The sequence below is a fragment of the Prionailurus viverrinus genome, chromosome A3 (assembly GCF_022837055.1).
Source record: "Prionailurus viverrinus isolate Anna chromosome A3, UM_Priviv_1.0, whole genome shotgun sequence".
Lineage (NCBI taxonomy): Eukaryota > Metazoa > Chordata > Mammalia > Carnivora > Felidae > Prionailurus > Prionailurus viverrinus.
The window spans coordinates 90,423,905-90,446,109 of NC_062563.1; the positions used below are offsets into that span (position 1 = coordinate 90,423,905).

Below are 22,205 nucleotides of genomic sequence, written 5' to 3' on the forward strand. Positions count from 1 at the left end.
CCATTTGTTGAAGAGACTTGTCTTTTTTTCCCCTTGGATATTCTTTCCTGCTTCTGTGCAGGAAGCAGAAAGCAGGAAGCATTTCTCAGTTTTTTGTTCTGTTCCCTTGATCTGTGTCTCGTTTTGTGCATCCTACTGTCTTAATGACTACAGCTTGGTAATACAGCTTGAAGTCTGGAAATATGATGTCTCCAGTTTTGCTTTGCTTTTTCAGGATTGTTTTAGCTATTTGAGGTCTTTTCTGGTTCCATATAAATTTTAGGATTGTTTGTTCTAGCTCTGTGAAAAATACTGTCGGTATTTTGATAGGGAGTGCATTAAATGTGTAGATTGCTTTGGGTAGTAAGACTTTAAAAATATCTGTTCTTCCAGTCTATGAGCATGAAATGTTTTTCCATTTTTTTGTGTCCTCTTGAATTTCTTTCTTAAGTAGTTTTCAGAATACAGATCTTTTACCTCTTTGGTTTATTCATAGGTATCCTACAGTTTTTAGTATAATTATAAATGGGATCGATTCCTTGATTTCCTTTCCTGCTGCTTTATTATTGTTGTAGAGAAATGCAACCAATTTCTATATGTTGATTTTATACCTTTGCTGAATTCATGTATTCGTTCTAGCTTACATTTCTTTTCTACATTTTTTAAAATTACCACAGGACATTTTTGTTGCTTGCTTATTCCATTTCATGCATATGAAATATAGAACATAGAGGTATATGTGAAAAGCTGCATATGTGTGTGTGTGTGTGTGTGTGTGTGTGTGTATGTACTTGTATAAATTATACACAGACACACACAGAGACTTTAAGTGCCTTCCTTCTTTCCTGTACGCCTGTACTATGTTGGGTTTTATTCGAGCGTAAAAAAAAATTATTTTAGTATTTCCTGAGGTCTGCTGGGAATCTGTTCTGGGTGTTTTTGTTTTGTTTTGTTTTTGTCTACATTTGATTCTGAAAATTAGATTCTAATTTTCTGTTTAGATTCCCTATATTTTTATCTGTTTAATCTTCCATATTTTGATCTCTTAATGTACTCACAGTCATTTTAAAGTCCTTTCTGCACTAATTCCAGTATATGAATCCTTTGTAAATCAGCTTTTCTTGTTTTTTCTCTCAATTTTTAGTCACTTTTTCCTGCTTGACAGATTCTGTAACTTTTTATTATGTTGTTAATTAAAACATTATAAGGACTGAAGGTGGTGTTACTTTCCACCAAAAGGATTTGCCCTTTCCTCTGTTAATCATACAAAATGAGAAGAAAGAGAGGAATTGCCAGAAAAGATGGCAGTGTAGGAGGACGCTGGGCTCACCTCGTCCTGCTGATCACTTAGATTCCACCCACACCTGCCTCAATAACCCAGAAAACCATCAGAAGATTAGCAGTACGGACTTTCTGGAGCCAAGTGTAGACAAGAGGCCCACTGAAGAGGGTAGGAAGGGCGGAGAGGCGGTGCGCTACATGGACTGGTGAGAGAGAGCCGGGGCAGTGGAGGGGCAGCTGGCCCGACAAGGCGAAATCCCCGAGTCTGGCTTGCAAAAGCGGGTGGGGGGGAGACTGCATGAGTTCTGACAGCCAGTGGGATTTAACATCTGGAATGTTATAAGTCAACAGCTCTGCTCGGAGAGCGGAAGGGTGAGAGGACAATGGGAGGGAGAGTTGTTGAGCCCTGGAAGACAGAGCTCAGCTCGGTGGGGAACAAAGGTGCTGGCCAGCACAATGTCCCTCTCCCATCCCCCAGCTAAAACCCCAAAGGGAACCAGTTCATCGAACTTGCTTGCACCATGCAAACACCCAACGCTGTGCTTCTGTGGATCCATCCCTCCGATGGGGCGGCCTCTCTCCCGGTGCTGCAGGGCCCCTCCTGCAGGGGACCACCAACTGCAAAGTGAGCTAGAGCCTGTCCCTCCCACCCCTGTACACTTTGCACATCCACCCCGGCTAATATGCCAGATCCCATCAAACCAGCACCACAAGCCTGGCAGTGTGCAAGTAGCCCAGACAGGGGCCACACCACTGCACAATGAGTCCTGCCCCTGGGAGAGGGGATGATAAGGTACACACCAGTCTGACTGTGGCCCCGCCCACCAACACAAGTTACTCAGGACAGCACAGGGAAAGTGGCCTGCAGTTCCGGGCCACCCCAGGGACTATCCAAAATGACGAAATGGAAGAATTCTCCTCAAAAGAAACTTCAGGAAGTAGAGACAGCTAACGAATTGATCAAAAATGATTTAAGCAATATAACAGAACATGAATTTAGAATAATAGTCATAAAATTAATCACTGGGTTTGAAAAAAGTATAGAGGACAGCAGAGAATCTGTTGCTACAGAAATCAAGGGACTAAGAAATAGTCATGAGGAGCTAAAAAAATGCTATAAATGAGGTGCAAAATAAAATGGAGGTGACCACAGCTCAGATTGAAGAGGCAGAGGAGAGAATAGGTGAATTAGAAGATAAAATTATGGAAAAAGAGGAAGCTGAGAAAAAGAGAGATAAAAAAATCCTGGAGTATGAGGGGAGAATTAGAGAACTAAGTGATGCAATCAAACCCAACAATATCTGTATAATAGGAATTCCAGAAGAGGAAGAGAGACAGAAAGGGGCTGAAGGTATACTTGAACAAATCATAGCTGAGAACTTCCCTAATCTGGGTAAGGAAAAAGGCATTGAAATCCAAGAGGCACAGAGAACTCCCTTCAGACGTAACTTGAATCGATCAACTGCACAACATATCATAGTGAAATTGGCAAAATACAAGGATAAAGAGAAAATTCTGAAAGCAACTAGGGATAAACATGCTCTAACGTATAAAGGGAGACCGATAAGACTAGTGACAGACCTATCTAATGAAACTTGGCAGGCCAGAAAGGAATGGCAGGGAATGTTCAATGTGATGAACAGAAAAAATATGCAGCCAAGAATCCTTTATCCAGCAAGTCTGTTACTCAGAATAGAAGGAGAGAGAAAGGTCTTCCCAAACAAACAAAAACTGAAGGAATTCATCACCACTAAACCAGCCCTACAAGAGATCCTAAGGGGGATTCTGTGAGTGAAATGGATCAGATGGACTTGACAGATATATTTAGAACTCTGCATTCCAAAGCAACAGAATATACTCTCTTCTCGAGTGCACATGGAACCTTCTCCGAGATAGATCGCATACTGGGTCACAAAACAGCCCTTCATAAGTATACAAGAATTGAGATCATACCATGCACACTTTCAGACCACAATGCTATGAAGCTTGAAATCAACCACAGGAAAAAGTCTGGAAAACCTGCAAAAGCCTGGAGGTTAAAGAACACCCTACTAAAGAATGAATGGATCAACCAGGCAGTTAGATATGAAATTAAAACATATATGGAAACAGATGAAAATGAAAATACAACAATCCAAAGGCTTTGGGATGCAGAGAAGGCAGTCCTAAGAGGAAAATACATTGCAATCCAGGCCTATCTCAAGAAACAAGAAAAATCCCAAATACAAAATCTAATAGCACACCTAAAGGAACTAGAAGCAGAACAGCAAAGACAACCTAAACCCAGAAGAAGAAGAGAAATAATAAAGATCAGAGCAGAAATAAACAATATAGAATCTAAAAAAACTGTAGAGCAGACCAACGAAACCAAGAGTTGTTTTTTTTTTTTTTTTGAAAAAATAAACAAAATTGATAAACCTCTAGCCAGGTTTCTCAAAAAGAAAAGGGAGATGACCCAAACGGATAAAATCATGAATGAAAATGGAATTATTACAACCAATCCCTCAGAGATACAAGCAATTATCAGGGAATACTATGAAAAATTATATGCCAACAAACTGGACAACCTGGAAGAAATGTACAAATTCCTAAGCACCCACACACTACCAAAACTCAAACAGCAAGAAATAGAAAGCTTGAACAGACCCATAACCAGTGAAGAAATTGAATCAGTTATCAAAACTCTCCCAGCAAACAAGAGTCCAGGACCAGATGGCTTCCCTGGGGAATTCTACCAGACATTTAAAGCAGAGATAATACCTATCCTCAAGCTGTTCCAAAAAATAGAAGGGGAAGGAAAACTTCCAGACTCATTCTATGAAGCCAGCCTAACTTTGATTCCTAAACCAGACAGAGACCCAGTAAAAAAAGAGAACTACAGGCCAATATCCCTGATGAATAAGAATGCAAAAATTCTCAATAAGATACTAGCAAATCGAATTCAACAGCATATAAAAAGAATTATTCACCATGATCAAGTGGGATTCATTCCTGGGATGCAGGCCTAGTTCAACATTCACAAATCAATCAATGTGATACATCACATAATAAAAGGAAAGATAAGAACCATATGATCCTGTCAATCGATGCAGAAAAAGCATTTGACAAAATTCAGCATCCTTAATAAAAACCCTAAAGAAAGTAGGGATAGAAGGAACATAATTAAATATCATAAAAGCCATTTATGAAAAGCCCACAGCTAATATCATCCTCAATGGGGAAAAACTGAGAGCTTTCCCCCTGAGATCAGGAACATGACAGGGATGTCCACTCTCACCGCTGTTGTTTAACATAGTGTTGGAAGTGCTAGCATCAGCAATCCAGACAACAAAAGGAAATCAAAGGCATCAAAATTGGCAAAGATGAAGTTAAGCTTTTACTTTTTGCAGATGACATGATACTATACATGGAAAACCTGATAGACTCCACCAGAAGTCTGCTAGAACTGATACATGAATTCAGCAAAGTTGCAGGATACAAAATTAATGTACAGAAATCAGTTCATCCTTACTAATAATGAAGCAGTGGAAAGACAAATAAAAAAACTGATGCTATTCACAATTGCACAAAGAAGCATAAAATACCTAGGAATTAACCTAACCAAAGATGTAAAAGATCTGTATGCTGAAAACTATAGAAAGCTTATGAAGGAAATTGAAGAAGATACAAAGAAATGGAAAAACATTCCGTGGTAATGGATTGGAAGAATAAATACTGTTAAAATGTCAATACTACCCAAAGCTATCTACACTCAATGCAATCCCAATCAAAATTGCACCAGCATTCTTCTCGAAGCTAGAACAAGCAATCCTAAAATTCATATGGAACCACAAAAGGCCCCAAATAGCCAAAGTAATTTTGAAGAAGACCAAAGCAGGAGGCATCACAATCCCTGACTTTAGCCTCTGCTACAAAGCTGTAATCATCAATGGGGTGCCTGGGTGGCGCAGTCAGTTAGCGTCCAACTTCAGCCAGGTCACGATCTTCGGTCCGTGAGTTCGAGCCCCGCGTCAGGCTCTGGGCTGATGGCTCAGAGCCTGGAGCCTGTTTCCGATTCTGTGTCTCCCTCTCTCTCTGCCCCTCCCCCGTTCATGCTTTGTCTCTCTCTGTCCCAAAAATAAATAAACGTTGAAAAAAAAATTAAAAAAAAAAACAAAGCTGTAATCATCAAGACAGCATGGTATTGGCACAGACACATAGACCAATGGAATAGAATAGAAACCCCTGAACTAGACCCACAAAAGTACGGCCAACTAATCTTTGACAAAGCAGGAAAGAATATCCAATGGAAAAAAGACAGTCTCTTTAACAAATGGTGCTGGGAGAACTGGACAGCAACGTGCAGAAGATTGAAACTAGACCACTTTCTTACGCCATACACAAAAATAAATTCAAAATGGATGAAGGACCTGAATGTGAGACAGGAAACCATCAAAACCGTAGAGGACAAAGCAGGAGAAAACCTCTCTGACCTCAGCCACAGCAATTTCTTACTTGACACATCCCCAAAGGCAAGGGAATTAAAAGCAAAAGTGAACTGTTGGGACCTCATGAAGATAAAAAGCTTCTGCACTGCAAAGGAAATAATCAACAAAACTAAAAGGCAACCAACAGAATGGGAAAAGATATTTGCAAATGACATATCGAACAAAGGACTAGTATCCAAAATCTATAAAGAGCTCACCAAACTCCACACCCGAAAAACAAATAACCCAGTGAAGAAATGGGCAGAAAACATGAATAGACATTTCTCTAAAGAAGACATCCGGATGGCCAACAGGCACATGAAAAGATGCTCAACATCACTCCTCATCAGGGAAATACAAATCAAAACCACACTCAGATACCACCTCACGCCAGTCAGAGTGGCCAAAATGAACAAATCAGGAGACTATAGATGCTGGCGAAGATGTGGAGAAATGGGAACCCTCTTGCACTGTTGGTGGGAATGCAAACTGGTGCAGCCGCTCTGGAATACAGTGTGGCGGTTCCTCAAAAAATTAAAAATAGATCTATCCTATGGCCCAGCAGTAGCACTGCTAGGAATTTACCCAAGGGATACAGGAGTGCTGATTCATAGGGGCACTTGTACCCCAATGTTTATAGCAGCACTCTCAACAATAGCCAAATTATGGAGAGAGCCTCAATGTCCATCAATGATGAATGGATAAAGAAATTGTAGTTTATATACACAATGGAATACTACTTGGCAATGAGAAAGAATGAAACATGGCCTTTTGTACCAACGTGGATGGAACTGGAGAGTGTTATGCTATGTCAAATAAGTCATACAGAGAAAGACAGATACTGTATGTTTTCACTCTTATGTGGATCCTGAGAAACTTAACAGAAGACCATGGGGGAAGGGAAGGGAAAAAAAAAAGGTTAGGGAGGGAGGGATCCAAACCATAAGAGACTCTTAAAAACTGAGAACAAACTGAGGGTTGATGGGGGGTGGGAGGGAGGGGAGAGTGGTTGATGGGTATTGAGGAGGGCACCTTTGGGGCTGAGCCCTGGGTGTTGTATGGAAACCAATTTGACAATAAATTTCATATTTAAAAAAAAATTTAAAAATAAAAAATAAATCCTAAAAAATGATCACTTCAGTCATGTCAGGTATTTTACTGAGTAAGCAGTGGGATGAAGCTGTAGTTGACTCATTATGCTTTTGATTTTTCCTGATTTGTGGCCTTCCTGGATTTTTGCTTTAATCCTGACAGATCTTTGATTCTGCAGTAAGTAAATACAGTGATCTAGTGTCTCAGATGTTTGAGTTCTTCTCTTTAGACTCTCAGCCCTTGCAGGTTTGAATGTGGGAAATGTAAGGGCAGCCCAGCTATGTCGTAGTTACACTTTCTTTTTTATACATTTTTTTAATGTTTATTTATTTTTGAGAGACAGACAGAACATGACTGGGGGGAGGGGCAAAGAGAGAGGGAGACACAGAATCCGAAGCAGGCTCCAGGCTCTGAGCTATCAGCATCAGCTATCAGCCTGACAGAGGGCTTGAACTCATGAACTGCGAGATCATGGCCTGAGTCGAAGTCGGACGCCCATCTGACTGAGCCACCCAGGCATCTCTGTAGTCACACTTTCTTAATGGAAATTTGTCTCATAAGAACCCAAACATTGCAAGTGATTTTACTTTTTTTGGCTCAGCCCCTTTCTTGGGGATGGCATTTCTGGTTTTTTTCTCTTGAGTCTGGAATGTGTCCTCAGATTTGAAAGTTCTCTCACTCAGGCAGTAGTTATTTAGTTTCCTTCCTTATTCAGGTTCAAAATTTGGCAAATGTCTTGAGGAGGAGACCTGATGTTTGTTAAAGGCCCCTCTGTCTAATGAGACTTGGTTTGTTATTAATGCCTTGACTATGAAGCAGAATTCACTCTTCTTCTCTGACTCAATTTCACATTCTCCCATACCATCCTGATACTAAGAAAATGTCCTGGGGGGAAATTGGCTTGGCATTTTGCTAGATTTCACTCCATGGTAGCCCATGAGTTCCTCAAAAGCTCTGGTGATTTCTCTTTCCCAGGGGAGTATGTCTGCCTACACTCAGTCCCTGCCCATAATCTCCAAAATCCCTTCTCTAGCATATTAGATGATATTATTTCCTGATTGCTTCCATAGCTCTCTGATATCTTTACCTATGATTTTTATAATTTATTCGATTTTATTTCCTTGTTGTAACAGGAATGATGGCCTGTGGCTATGTACTGTATTCTACTGGAAATGGAAGTCCTATTTATGTTACCTTTAATTTCTCTAATGAATAGCTTCCTACTTAGAGTTCTTACATTTTTAATTATACTATTAGGTATTTGATATTTGTGATCATATTACAGATGGCATATTTTTTAGCCTTTAATTTTATAATTTTTCTGATACCAAAAGTGGATTTTTAAAAATTTCTATCTCCTATCTGGCAACTTTTCTAAAAATTTATATTTTAATTAGTTATGTTTAGATTGTTTTAGGTTTTCTGTGTACCTAATTATATAAAATATGTATTATTATTTCTTCTTTCTGCTTTCTCCTGACTTACTGCTAATGCCATTTAAGACCTTTACTAAAGTTGAACAGAAATGGTGAGAATTGACATCCTTATTTTGTTCCTAGTCTAACAGTGAGCATTTTCTACATTTCAGTATGAATAGGATGGTTGCTCTAAAGTTTTTTGTGATTTCCCTTTGCTACGAGTTTTTATCATACATAATTCTTGAGCTTTATCAAATGCTTTATTTAGCTATATTTATGTGGTCATAAACATTTTCTCTATTTTTTTCACGTGGTGAATCATATTGATTGATTTTTGAGTGTTAACTCACCTTACATTCCTGGAGTAAACCATCTTGGTATGAATTCGCATACATACAGCGTTTGGTTTTCTAATATTTTACTTAGTATTGTTGCTTGCATATTCATAAGGAAGATTGACCTATTTTCTTTTCTCATAATTTTCCTCTTCAGTTTTCCTATTCAATTGAATAGTAGACAGAGGGTATAAATTCAAGGGTTCTTCTGTTTTGTAATACATTATTACTGTATCTAATACAATATTAATACAGTATTACTCTGTTTTTAAAAAATATTTTTGAGTAAGGTTATTTTTTTTAAGTTTATTTAAAGAGAGAAAGCATGAGTTGGGGAGGGGCAGAGGGAGAGGAAGAGAAAATCCCAAGCAGGCTCTGCGCTATCAGTCAAAGCCTCATGCAGAGCTACATCTCAGGAACTATGAGATCATGGCCTGTGCCGAAATTAAGAGCTGGATGCCTAATAGACTGAGCCACCAGGTGCCCCTTGAGTACTTTTGGGTCTACAGAAAAGACAGACATAATAGAGTTCCCTGTACCCATCTGCCAGCTTTTCCTATTAACATTCTACATTACGGTTGTGAACATTTGTCAAAATTAAGAAGGCAACATTTGTACATTACCATTAACTACACTCCCAACTTTATTTATATTTCATATTTTTTCCATTAATGGCTTTTTTTTTGTTCCAGGACCCAGTTCAGTATTTACAATTCCCTTTCGATAGTTGTCATGTCTCTTTAGTTCTCTCTTTTCAATGACAGTGCCTCATTCCTTCCTTTTTTTCATGATTTTGACAGTTTTGACAAATATTGGTTAGATATTTTGTAGAATGTCCCTCAGTCTGGGTTTGGCTGATGTTTTTCACATGATTAGACTTGAATTAGGAGTTTTGGCAAAGAATACCGTAAGAAGGAAATACCCATTGCTTCACATCATAGCATAGAGAATGTGACATCTACATGATAACATTGGTGATATGAACCTTCATCACCATGGTGTTCGCTAGGTTTCTACACTATAAAGTTACTATTTATCCCTTTTTATTACTCTGTTCTTTGGAGTCCAGTTGCTTAATCCAGCCCATACTCAAAGGAGAAGGGAGAGATTAATCTTCACCTCCTTGGATGGGGAAGTATCTACATATATTATTTGGAATTCTGTAAACAAGATTTATCTTCTTTCATTTTGCATTTATTCAGTAATTTCTTTATTCTGTTTTAATATTAATTCTCTAAAATCATAATACATAATTACAATTTTGAAAATCTCTGGTTCCCCCACTAACATATAAACTTCTTCATGCAAGTCGTTATTTCTTGTTTGTTTTTGTACACTATGCATTTAATTTATAGTGGACTTCTAGTAATTTTTTGAAATGAATATATTTTTACTTCAACTGAAAAGTACTATTACTCAGCTAAATTGTATGATAGTATTCTAAATTGAAGTTTAAAGTAGATTTTAAAATGAATAAAAGTAAACTCATGCACAATTGGATTATAAGTATCTCAGATGGCAAAGGGTACTGTAGAAATAACCATTTGAAGTTGATGTATCTCCACAAAATATTCCTTGAAGCTACCTTTGGAAAGAGATTACAGTATTTGATAAGCCATGGATATGACCTGCTGTGTCCTTTCTCTTTTTTGTTCAGACCGTCAGAGGAGATTAAGACCCCATTTTCTGCCTTTTCTGGAAAATTATCATCTGATGCAGTCACTCAGATAACAACAGAAAGTCCAGGAAAAACCACGTTTTCATCTGAAATTTTTATTAATGCTGAAGATCATGGATTTGGAAGTACAGAGCCCAGTACCCAGAACGTGGACAAAGTTCCTGTCAAGTTTGTGTCATCATCTTCAGTTCGACAGATTACTCATCCTCATGGCACAGATGGTAAGAGAATGTGATTACATTTTAGGTCATAATACCAACTTTTATATGCAGTGATCTCAGAAATTTGTGAGGAGGTCTTTCTAGTGAGAAAACGAAATTTTTGTTTTATGCATTAGGATCCAAGCGCTTCTATCCATCTCTTATTTACACAGCTATGAAGAGAGTGTGATTATGTTTTTGCCTTAATTTCTAGTGGAGTTAGAACTTATGTGGAAGTTGGTGTGACTGAGTGGCTCAGTTGGTTAAGTGTCTGACTCTTGGTTTCGGGTCAGGTCATGATCTCATGGTTCGTGAGTTCGAGCCCCGCATTGGGCTCTGTGCTGGCAATGAAGAGCCTTCTTAGGATTCTCTCTCTCCCTCTCTCTCTGTGCCACTACCCCCACCTCAAAATAAATAAATAAACTTAAAAAAAAAAACTTATGTGGAACTCATGCTGCTTGCAATTGACATATTTTTATCTCATGATACTTATAATAATGCAAGTAGTTCATAAAAATTTAAAAACTGTGGAAGTCTAGTTTTAGGCTGGCAGGTGAATTATTGGCATTTTGTATTATATTAAATGTTACATATAATACAATGTTAAATAGTAGCAAAAATATATAATAGTACAAATACAATACCAATCTGTTTCTTATAATGACCAAGGACCTAGGTTGACTTGCTGTCTTCAAAACATGGATCCCACAGTTACCTTGGATTCACCACCACAATCAGCTAGAAGGGACAGAAAAAGCATAGAGAAGCACTTGTGGAGGCACCTGGGTGGCTCAGTTGGTTAAGCATCTAACCCAGTGGATTGGCTCAGGTCACGCTCTCACGGTGTTCGGGTTCAAGCCCTATGTCAGGCTCTGCGCTGACAGCGTGGAGCCTGCTTGGAGTCTCTCACTCCCTCTTTCTCTGCCCCTCCTCTGCTCTCTTTCTCTCTCAAAATAAATAAATAAACTTTAAAAAGAGAGAGAAGCACACGTACTAGGCCTAGAAGTGGCTCAGATCATTTTCTCGTAGCTAGGAATAGTTCAGCTGTGTTTTTCAGGATGAAGAGTGGATTTTGATGAACAGCTAGCAGTCTCTACCATAAGGTCTACATTTAGAGTGTTCATATTGCCGTTGTCACAGTGATATTTCAATAGTGCTTATACTGTATAACATTCAAATTAGAGTGTTATTTCCTTTTTCAGACCAATAACAGGAAAATTAACAATTAAGTTTCTGTTCTTCCCTCAAATGAGGTGGGAACTTTAAGTTACTAATTTTAAAGTATTTAGTAGTTAGCACAGGTCTACTCAAAATGTTACTTTAAGTTTTTCTCCTTATGCAAAAAGGTTATCTATCTGTAGATAAGGTGGGATACACCTAAATATATAAAGAGCATTTCTTGGTTCAGCATTTAACTTTCAGTGGATTTAATTTCAACAAGTACATTTACATGTTAAGATGGTTATACTTCTTAAACATTTTCATTGTGAAAAAAATGCCCCCAAATCTACAGTTTAATAAATATCACAAAGAACACCTTTCTGTCTATATCAGTTACCTAGTACTACAGTGATACTATTAAACAACCTTGAAAATCTCAGTGCTTTATAACAATAAACATTTGCTTTTTTCACTCATGGGCTTTGTGGGTCAATTGGAGTTTGGCTTTAGGCTACAGAAATGGTTTGGGTCTGTTCCATATGCCTTGTTCTGAAACCAAGGCTAATGAGACAATACGTACTTTGGGTTATGTTCTCATGGTGGTGGGAGAAGCACAAGAGGGGAAATCCAACTGTGAGAGTGTGGTTTAAACTTTGCTCACATCAAATGCATACATTTATATAGAGACCATAATTTATGGTTTTACCTTTGTATACAGGACCTGGAAGGATTCCTTTAAAGGAATAATATTCTTGGATTACTAATAAAATATTATGTTTAATACTGTGGATTTAAAAGTAAAATTTGATGCGGGTTTTTTTGTATGAAAACATTTTAAATTTCAAAGAATTGTATGTTAAACACATGACTGTGTGGTCACTATTCTGAATTTTAAAATTCAAAATAATATACTGTATGTTTATATTTCATTTGTTTTCAAATTTTTTAAAGAAATTTATTTTATAGTTGAACTTTCTTCTTTACTCTTCTCCAGTCTTTTTATTCTTTCCCAACAGCAACATTATTTTCTTTATTTACATTTATTCATTAGATATTTGATATTATATTTTTCTTTCATGACACTGTATGTAGTATTTTTCCTATGTGGTTTTGCTGGTGTATAGAAACACAATTGTGTTTTTTAATACCAATGTTGTGCACAGTGACCGTGCTAATAAATTCACTATTATTCCTACCAGTTTAAATTTTATGGCAATAATCACATGAAAAGATTCTAAACATAATTACTGGGGAAATGCAAATGTTTACCATAATGATATGCCATTACACACCCACCAAATAGCTAAAATTAACTAACAACAACAAAACTATACCAATTTTTATGTATTTTCTTAAAATTGGGAATTTATACTTCTATAATTGAAACTTTATTTTGAAAAGAAGAAATTTATTTTGGAGATCTTTCACATAGAAGGGAATTAGACTTATTTTCTATGGCTCTGGGGGACAGAATAAGACCATAAGATCAGTAGTAAGGGGTTAACAATTTGGGGTTCAATAGAGCCATCTGTACATGGACTAGATTGCTAAAAAACTGATCTCAATGAGACCTACCCCTACCACTCTATTTTTTTTAATTTTTTTTAATGTTTATTTATTTTTGAGACCGAGAGAGATAGAGCATGAATGGGGGAGGGTCAGAGAGAGAGGGAGACACAGAATTCGAAGCAGGCTCCAGTCTCTGAGCTGTAAGCACAGGGCCGAGGCGGGGCTCGAACTCACGGACTGCGAGATCATGACCTGAGCCAAAGTCGGACGCTTAACCGACTGAGCCACCCAGGCGCCCCCCTACCACTCTTTAAACTGCATCTTGCCCTGGTTTCCCTAGTAGTCCTACTAATAATCCTCAGCATTTTCTAATTTCTTTTTCATGTAACTTATAATTTATTAAAATAATAAATAATTTACTTATTTAATGTGTTATTACTGTATATCTCCTTCCTCTAGAATGCTAGCTCTTCTTGAAGGCAGAGATTTTTTGTTTTAGTTCCTATATGCCAAGAATCCTTTTTTTTTTTTTTAAGTTTATTTGTTTATTTATTTTTTTTTTTAAATTTTTTTTTTCAACGTTTATTTATTTTTGGGACAGAGAGAGACAGAGCATGAACGGGGGAGGGGCAGAGAGAGAGGGAGACACAGAATCGGAAACAGGCTCCAGGCTCTGAGCCATCAGCCCAGAGCCTGACGCGGGGCTCAAACTCGCGGACCGCGAGATCGTGACCTCGCTTAACCGACTGCGCCACCCAGGCGCCCCTGTTTGTTTATTTTTAAAGAGAACGAGCACAAGTGGCAGGGGTGGGGGGAATCTTGAGCAGGCTGCATGCTCTGTGTGGAGCCCAACACGAGACTCAATCCTATGACCTTGGGATCATGATCTGAGCCAAAATCAAGAATCAGACACTCAACCAACTGAGCCACCCAGTCAGACCTAAAGTTTATTTTTTTAGGTCATCTCTACACCCAGTATGGAGCTCAAACTCACAACCCTGAGATCAAGAGTTGCATGTTCTTCCAACTGAGCCAGCCGGGTGCCCTGACATATGCCACAAATCTTGTACACTGCATGGCACATTAAAGGCACTCAATATTTGTTTAATGAATTTTAACAAATCTTCTTATTAATTGTTCTCATCTTTATCTCCTTAGCCCAGCCTTCACTGTTGCCATATAAGCCTCCTGGTAGTACCAGGATGTACTATGTTCCACAATTAAAACAGATTCCTTCTTATCTGGATTCCAGATCAGATACCACCATTGAGAGCTCTCACTCAGGTAATCTGCATAAATTAATCAAATTTTTATTTTTTGAAATTTTATTTGTGGTTTAGCTGGTTAATTCTAGAATGACATGTGAAAATTCAGTGATATTTAAGCCTTTAATGAAATATGGAGCTTTTCATGAGCCAGTCTATGGTTCAGAAAAGTAAGTTATTTGGCAAGATGTATTTAATGAAGAAAATTGTATGGATAATTGTTTGTTTGGTTTAGTGGACTCCTTTTCAGACAAAGGTTTCCAAATTTTCTCTGTTCACAGTGCCCTTAGTGTTTTGGTGATTTTTTTTTTCTCATTATTATATGGAATGCATGTAAAAACAAGAAGTATTTTTAGAAACAGCTATAAGTTTATTAGGACATAAATATTTGCTGTTTTGATTTAGCAACTTAATAAAAATATTAGGTATTTCCTTTTGGTTTTGGGTTTTGAAAGAAAATATTTTACTTTGTTCATAAATAACCACAGTTATTTACTAATGAGATATGTGCAGCTATTAGAACACTTGTACAACTTTTCAAACCTTGATATGAAATTGAACACAGCCACAGTTATTTGCTGCTTTTACTATAGAAACCCAAAAATCTAGCTTTGCAAAGATACAACATCATTGAAAGGAATATGGCATTATCTAATATTGAAATTTAATGTTTATTTGTGTTGTGAAAGAGCATGAGCCGGGGAGGAGGGGGGGCGGCGGGGAGGGGGCAGAGAGAGAGGGAAAGAAAGAAAGAATCCCAAGCAGGTTCCGCATACCAGCATAAAGCCTGACATGGGGTTCAAACCCACGAACCGTGAGATTATGACCAGAGCCAAAATCAAGAGTCAGATGCTTAACCAACTGAGCCTCCCAGGCGCCCCTAATATTGAAAATCAAAAGTACTTTGAGCTAGTAGTTTATGTAGTGTACACTAGATACCAGGTATTAGTGTTGTTTCTGTAGAGTTTTAAAATAGCCCACAGCACCCTTGTGAGATCGCCACCGGCAAATTGCAGATTTAGAAGATGAGTAGCACCCCATGCAGGAACTCAGTAAATATTTCCTGTGGGGATTTTAAGATAAGGATACTGAATTGGTGTGGTGTGGGGTTTGGATTGATGGGATAACATTTTGAGATGACTTGGTTCAGTTCAGATATAAATTTTTTTTTTTCACAATTTGCCAATAGACATCTTTATATGTATAAGAATTGTACATGACGAATTTTCCCTAGTCTTAGGCATATTTTTTAGTTAACTTTAAGAGGACCAAACAAGTATCTAACGGTAACTAAAAGCACCTGGTATAACTGCTTCTAATTCCCCACTATGATGCTACTTAAAAAAAAAAAAAAAAAGACCAACAAAAATGCTCTTATTACCAAATGTTAAGATTAATTATTAATTAAGCCTATAATCAGAGACTGGAAGAAATTTTCACTATATGCAAGGCTATGACACTTGGGGCACCTAGGTGGCTCAGTCAATTGAGCATCTGACTCTTGAGTTTAGCTTGGATCATGATCCCAGGGTAGTGGGATCGAGTCCTGCATCTTGCTTTGTGCTGAGCATGGAGCCTGCTTTAGATTCTCTCTACCCCCTCTGCCCCTCTCCCCTGCTCATGCACTGTCTTATAAAATAAAAAAAATAATAATAATAATAATAAATAAAAAGTAAAATAATAAAAATAAAAACACACTTAGCGGGGATTTATTCCTGGGTTGCAAGGATGGTTCAGTATTTTCAAATGAATCAACACAGTACATCTGATCTTTTTCAATGGATACACAGAAAGCATTTGATAAAGTACAACATCCATTCATGATTTTTAAAAAAAAAAACCCTCAATAAAGTAAGTTTAGATTAAGCATACCTCAACATAATAAAAGCCGTATATGAAAAATGCAGTTAGCATCATCCTAAGTGGGGAAAAACAGAGGGCTTTTCCTCTAGGGTTAGGAATAAGACAGGGCTGTCCACTCTCACCACTTATATTCAACATACTATTGGAAGTCCTAGTCATAGCAATCAGACAACTAAAAGAAGTAAAAGGCATCCAAATCGCCAAGGAAGAAGTAAAACGTTCACTGTTTGCAGATGATGTGATACTATATATAGAAAACCCAAAAGGCCCCACCAAAAAACTGCTAGAACTGATAAATGAATTCAGTAAAGTTGCAGGATACAAAATCAACACTCAGAAATTGTTGAATTTCTATACACCAATAATGAAGCAGCAGAAAGAAATTAAGGAAGCAGTCTCATTTACAGTTGCACCAAAAACAGTAAAATACCTAGGAATAAACCTAACCAAAGAGATGAAAGACCTGTACTCTGAAAAATATAGAATACTGATGAACGAAATTAAAGATGACACAAAGAAATGGAAAGACATTCCATGCTCATGGATTGAAAGAACAAATATTGTTAAAATGTCTATACTACCCAAAGCAGTCTACACATTTAATGCAATGCTTCTGAAAATACCCACAGCATTTTTCACAGAGCTTAAACAAACAATCCTAAAATTTATATGGAACCACAAAAGACCCCCGAATAGCCAAAGCAACCTTGAAAAAGAAAAAACTGGAGACATCACAATTCCAGACTTCAAATTATATTACAAAGCGATAGTAATCAAAGCAGTATGGTCCTAGCACAAAAATAAACCCATAGATCAGTGGAACAGAATAGAAAACCTAGAAATGAACCCACAGTTATATGGTCAGTTAATCTTCAACAAAGCAGGAAAGAATATCCAGTGGAAAAAAGACAGTCTGTTCAACAATGGTGTTGGGAAAACTGGACAGCATACAAAAGAATGAAACTGGACCACTTTCTTACACCATACACAAAGATAAAGTCAAAATAGATTAAAGACCTAAATGTGAGGCGTGAAACCATAATTCCTAGATAAGAACACAGGCAGTAAATTCTTTGACTTCAGTTATAGCACTTTCTTTCTAGATATGTCTCCTGAGACAAGGGAAACAAATTCAAAAATAAACTATTGGGACTTTGTCAAAATAGAAAACTTCTGCACAGGGAAGGAAACAATCAATAAAGCTAAAAGGCAACCTATGGAATAGGAGAAGATATTTGCAAATGACATATGATAAAGGGTTAGTATCCAAAGTATATAAAGAACTTATAAAACCCATTACCTTAATAATGACTAATCCAGTTAAAAAATGGGCACTATACCTCCCCCCACTCATGTTCTCTCTCTCTCAAAAACTAAAAAATAAAAATGGGCAGAATATATGAGTTAGACATTTTTCCAAAGAAGACATCCAGATAGCAAACAGATACATGAAAAGATGCTCAATGTCATTGATTATGAGGGAAATGCAAATCAGAACTACAATGAGAGATCACATCACACCTGTTAGAATAGCTAAAATCAACAACAAAAGAAACAACAGGTGTTGTCAAGGATGTGGAGAAAGGTGAACCCTCATGCACATTTGGTGAGAATGCAAACTGGTGTAGTCACTCTGGAAAACCATATGGAGGTGCCTCAGAAAGTGAAAAATAGAACTACTCTATGATCTAGTAATTGCACTACTGAGTGTTTACCCAAAATATACAAAAATACTAACTCAAAGTTACACATGCATATGCGTCCTGGTGTATCTACACCAGTACTATCTACCATAGCCAAATTGTGGAAACAGTCCCAGTGTCCATCATTTGATGAATGGATAAAGAAGAGGATGTATATATACACATATATACAATGGAACATTACTCAGCCATAAAAGAGAATGAAATCTTGTCATTTGAAATGACATGGATGGAGCTAGAGAGTATTATGCTAAGCAAAATAAGTCAGAGAAAGACAAATACCATATGATTTCATTTATGTGGAAATTAAGAAACAAAACAAATGAGCAAAGGGAAGAAGAAGAGAGAGAGGCAAATCAAGAAACAGACTCTTAACTAGAGAACAAACTGATGGTTACCAGAGGGGAAAAGGGTGGGGGGATGGGTTAAATAGGTGATGGGGAGTGCACTTGTTGTGATGAGCACTGGGTAACATATGGAAGTGTTGAATTACTATATTGTATCCTGAAACTCCTATTACACTGGATATTAACTGGAATTTAAATACAAACTTTAAAAAAATAGCACACTTAATGGAACACACACACACACACACACACACACACACACACACACACACATATACACACACACACACAAATGGCTACCAGCAAGAAAACAATTGGACAGGAAAACTTTGATCAGTCTTTTACTTTCAGGCCCCAGGTCAGAAGACGGAATGTCTACCAATAAAAATCTGATCGGATGTCTTAATACTTTTTGAGGCCCATAGTGTCCTGCTATTTGTTTATGTCCCTCTTTCATATAGTTGGAGACATTAATTTTAAGAAATATTGGACAGTGGTGGGAGGAGAAAATAATTCAGTGATGGTACATTGTGTCCTGAGAAATATTGTCCCTGTGAGTAAAGTATTGAATACATCAATAAGACAACAGGAGATCTAATAACTATATTATTCTTGAGATTATAATTTTCATGTTCTCCATCTGTTCTCAGAGTGAGAAAGTTGATAGTAGGAAAATCCTTTCTTAAACCAGTAGAGCTACTCTAGGATGAAAGCCTAGGAATTATTCTAATAGCCCTTGTCAATTAATATATCATGCATCAGTAGATACGAGAAAGATCCACTTAGCATTTTGGGCCAAGGGCAAGTCATATACCATTAGTGATAAACATATGGGCCAAATAGATTTTTCCTCAACTGAGAATGAATAAACATTTGAATTAATTAAATCCATAAAATATAAATAAGATAAAGGTAACAACTCCCCAAAGATGAGATAGTTGTTAGACATTTACTTATTATGCCCAGTAACATTCTTAAGATTCCTAAGTAGAACAGGATTCTATTTATAATAGATAGTAAGTTCTGAGACCTGACTTTTTTTGGTAAGCAATTTTATTCCTTATACCCGTGCTCATTATAGACATTCAAATATTTATATATTAATAATCATGGTCAATAGGAGCAAAAAGCTATGGGGAGAGAACTGGTTGGAACATTTTAAAGGAAGTGGGGCATTATAGCAGGGAAAATGGTAAAGACCTAAGAATTTGTCTCTTGATAAAAGCAACAAAAAATTGGCAAAACTTTTCAGAAAACTTTTTCAAAACTTGCCCTAATCTCATCCCCAGACTGAGTTCTGTAATAACCTTGAAAAGTATCAGCCTGCTTTCCCAGGACTAGAGGGAACAGAACAGAGCTAGACCTGTTTCAATACTTCATTCCCAAAGAATTGTCAATATTTGATCTGTCATTCAAAAGACTTGTCCTTATTTAATCTCATTCAGAGATATTCATTCGTTGTAAAAAGCCTGTGTGTGTGTGTATGTGTGTGCGTGCGCATGCATGTGCACATGCTTGGGATGCAAGAATGTTTATAGGCAAGTGTTTTAATGTTATAATGCCTGATGCAAACAATAGAGTAACCAAAAGCTTAAATGTAAAACCAGGGATTTATGCCCATAGATGTTTAAAAGCTTTGACATATTCCTGGGACTCTAGAAGAGTGTCCATGTGCATATAGCTGTGTGTATTCTCAGGAAAGACCTGAAAAGACCCTACCCTTTACCTACAGCTCCCCTTGAGTCTCTGTGCAAGAAGAAAAGGAAGGCTAAGGCAGAATTGACAACTGCATAGCTCAAAGTTGAAGGTATACCCTGACATGCACACAAAGTCCCTTTGTAAATCTCCCATGTTTACTGGTTCTAGGTGTTTGAGGATGTCTCAGTCTAGGAATTAACTGACCACCAAGCTATTTGAATAGAAACTTCAATAGATTTTACATAATTTGTTTAGAAAAGTTACTTAAAAAAAAAAAACATAAAGCAACAACAGCAAACTTTGGGAAGTGGATAGAATCTGATTTCCAGGATTACCAATTTTATTATTTAAGATGTTTCATTTTCAACAAAAAAATACAAGCTATGGAAATTAAAACCAAAAAGATACAGTTTATACACAAGAAAAATAAGTTTAGAAACTGTCTGTGGGAAATTCCAGACATTAACTAAAGACTTAACTACTTAAAATATGTTTGAAGAGCTAAATGAAACCATATCAAAGAACTAAAGGAAAGTATGAGAACAGTGTTTTAATCAAATAGAGAATTTCAATGAAAAGTTACAAATTACAAAAAAAGAGAGCCAAATAGAAACTCTGGAGCTAAAAAGCACAAAAGATAGAATTAAAAATTCACTAGAGGAGCTCAGCAGGCAGAAGAAAGAATCAGTGAACGTGAAGATAGGCCAATTGAGATTATCCAGTGTGAGAAACAGAAAGAATAAAGAATGAAGAAAGAGGAACGGAATCTTAGAATCCTCTGGAACACCACCAGGAGTACTATTTTATACATAATAGGAGTTACAGAAGGAGAGAAAAAAAAATGGGATTGAAAGAATATTTGGAGAAAAACTTCCCAAATTTTATGGTTACTATGAATCTGTACATCTGATGAACTGAAGGAAATCCAAGCAGGATAAACTTAAAAATATCCACATTTAGACACACCATAATCAAACTGTTAAAAATATAAAGAGAATGTTAAAACCAGCAAGAGAGAAGTTACTTATTGTGTACAAAGGATCCTCAATAAGATTAATAGCTGATTTCTCATCAGAAACCTTGGAGGCTTGGGGCGCCTGGGTGGCGCAGTCGGTTGGGCGTCCGACTTCAGCCAGGTCACGATCTCGCGGTCCGGGAGTTCGAGCCCCGCGTCGGGCTCTGGGCTGATGGCTCGGAGCCTGGAGCCTGTTTCGGATTCTGTGTCTCCCTCTCTCTCTGCTCCTCCCCCATTCATGCTCTGTCTCTCTCTGTCCCAAAAATAAATAAACGTAGAAAAAAAATTAAAAAAAAAAAAAAAAAAAAAGAAACCTTGGAGGCCAAAAGGCATTGCAATCACATATTCAAAGAACTGAAAGAAAAAAAACGTGTCAACCAAGAATTCTGTATTTGGCAGAACTACCCTTCAAAAATGGAGAAATTAAGACATTTCCAGATAAACTGAGTTGATTGCTAGCATGCTGACCTATGGGAAACACTAAGGGATTCATCAGGATGAAATGAGTAGACATGAGACAGTAACCTGAATCCATATGAAAAAATAAAGAGTGCTGGTAAAGATAACTACATAGGTTAACTGTAAAAGTATAAACATATTTTTGTTTCTAATTCCATTTTCTTTCATATGATTTCAAAGACATGCATAGAGCAATAATAATAATTCTTATTTTACAAAAATGTATAGAGATATAACTTGTGGAAATAACAGCATAAAGAAAGGAGGAAAGAGAGCTATACAGTAGAAAAGTTTTTATATACTGTTGAAATTCAGTTTTTTTTTTTTTAATTTTTTTTTTCAACATTTATTTATTTTTGGGACAGAGAGAGACAGAGCATGAACGGGGGAGGGGCAGAGAGAGAGGGAGACACAGAATCGGAAACAGGCTCCAGGCTCTGAGCCATCAGCCCAGAGCCTGACACGGGGCTCGAACTCCTGGACCGGGAGATCGTGACCTGGCTGAAGTCGGACGCTTAACCGACTGCGCCACCCAGGCGCCCCGAAATTCAGTTTTAACCCAAATAGATTGTTAATTTATATTAAAACATGGATGGCAATTCCAAGAACAACCACTAAGAAAAATAACTAAAAATATATATAGTAAAAGTGTCACCATAGGAATTAAAATGCTACACTAGTAAATATTTAACACCAAAAAAAATGTACTAGTAGAGAAACTGAGGAACAAAAAAGA

At 37.2% G+C, this 22,205-nt stretch overlaps 1 protein-coding gene across 2 annotated transcripts in view; it reads left to right on the forward strand.

Annotated features, from left to right (window-relative positions):
- Nucleotides 1-22,205, forward strand: part of ALMS1 (ALMS1 centrosome and basal body associated protein) — a 227,426-nt gene that overhangs the window by 122,721 nt on the left and 82,500 nt on the right. For both annotated transcript variants that reach the window (XM_047854528.1, XM_047854529.1), the window contains 2 exons: nt 10,229-10,470; nt 14,278-14,403. In XM_047854528.1, coding sequence (XP_047710484.1) covers nt 10,229-10,470; nt 14,278-14,403 — 368 coding nt within the window. The remainder of the gene's footprint in view (nt 1-10,228; nt 10,471-14,277; nt 14,404-22,205) is intronic.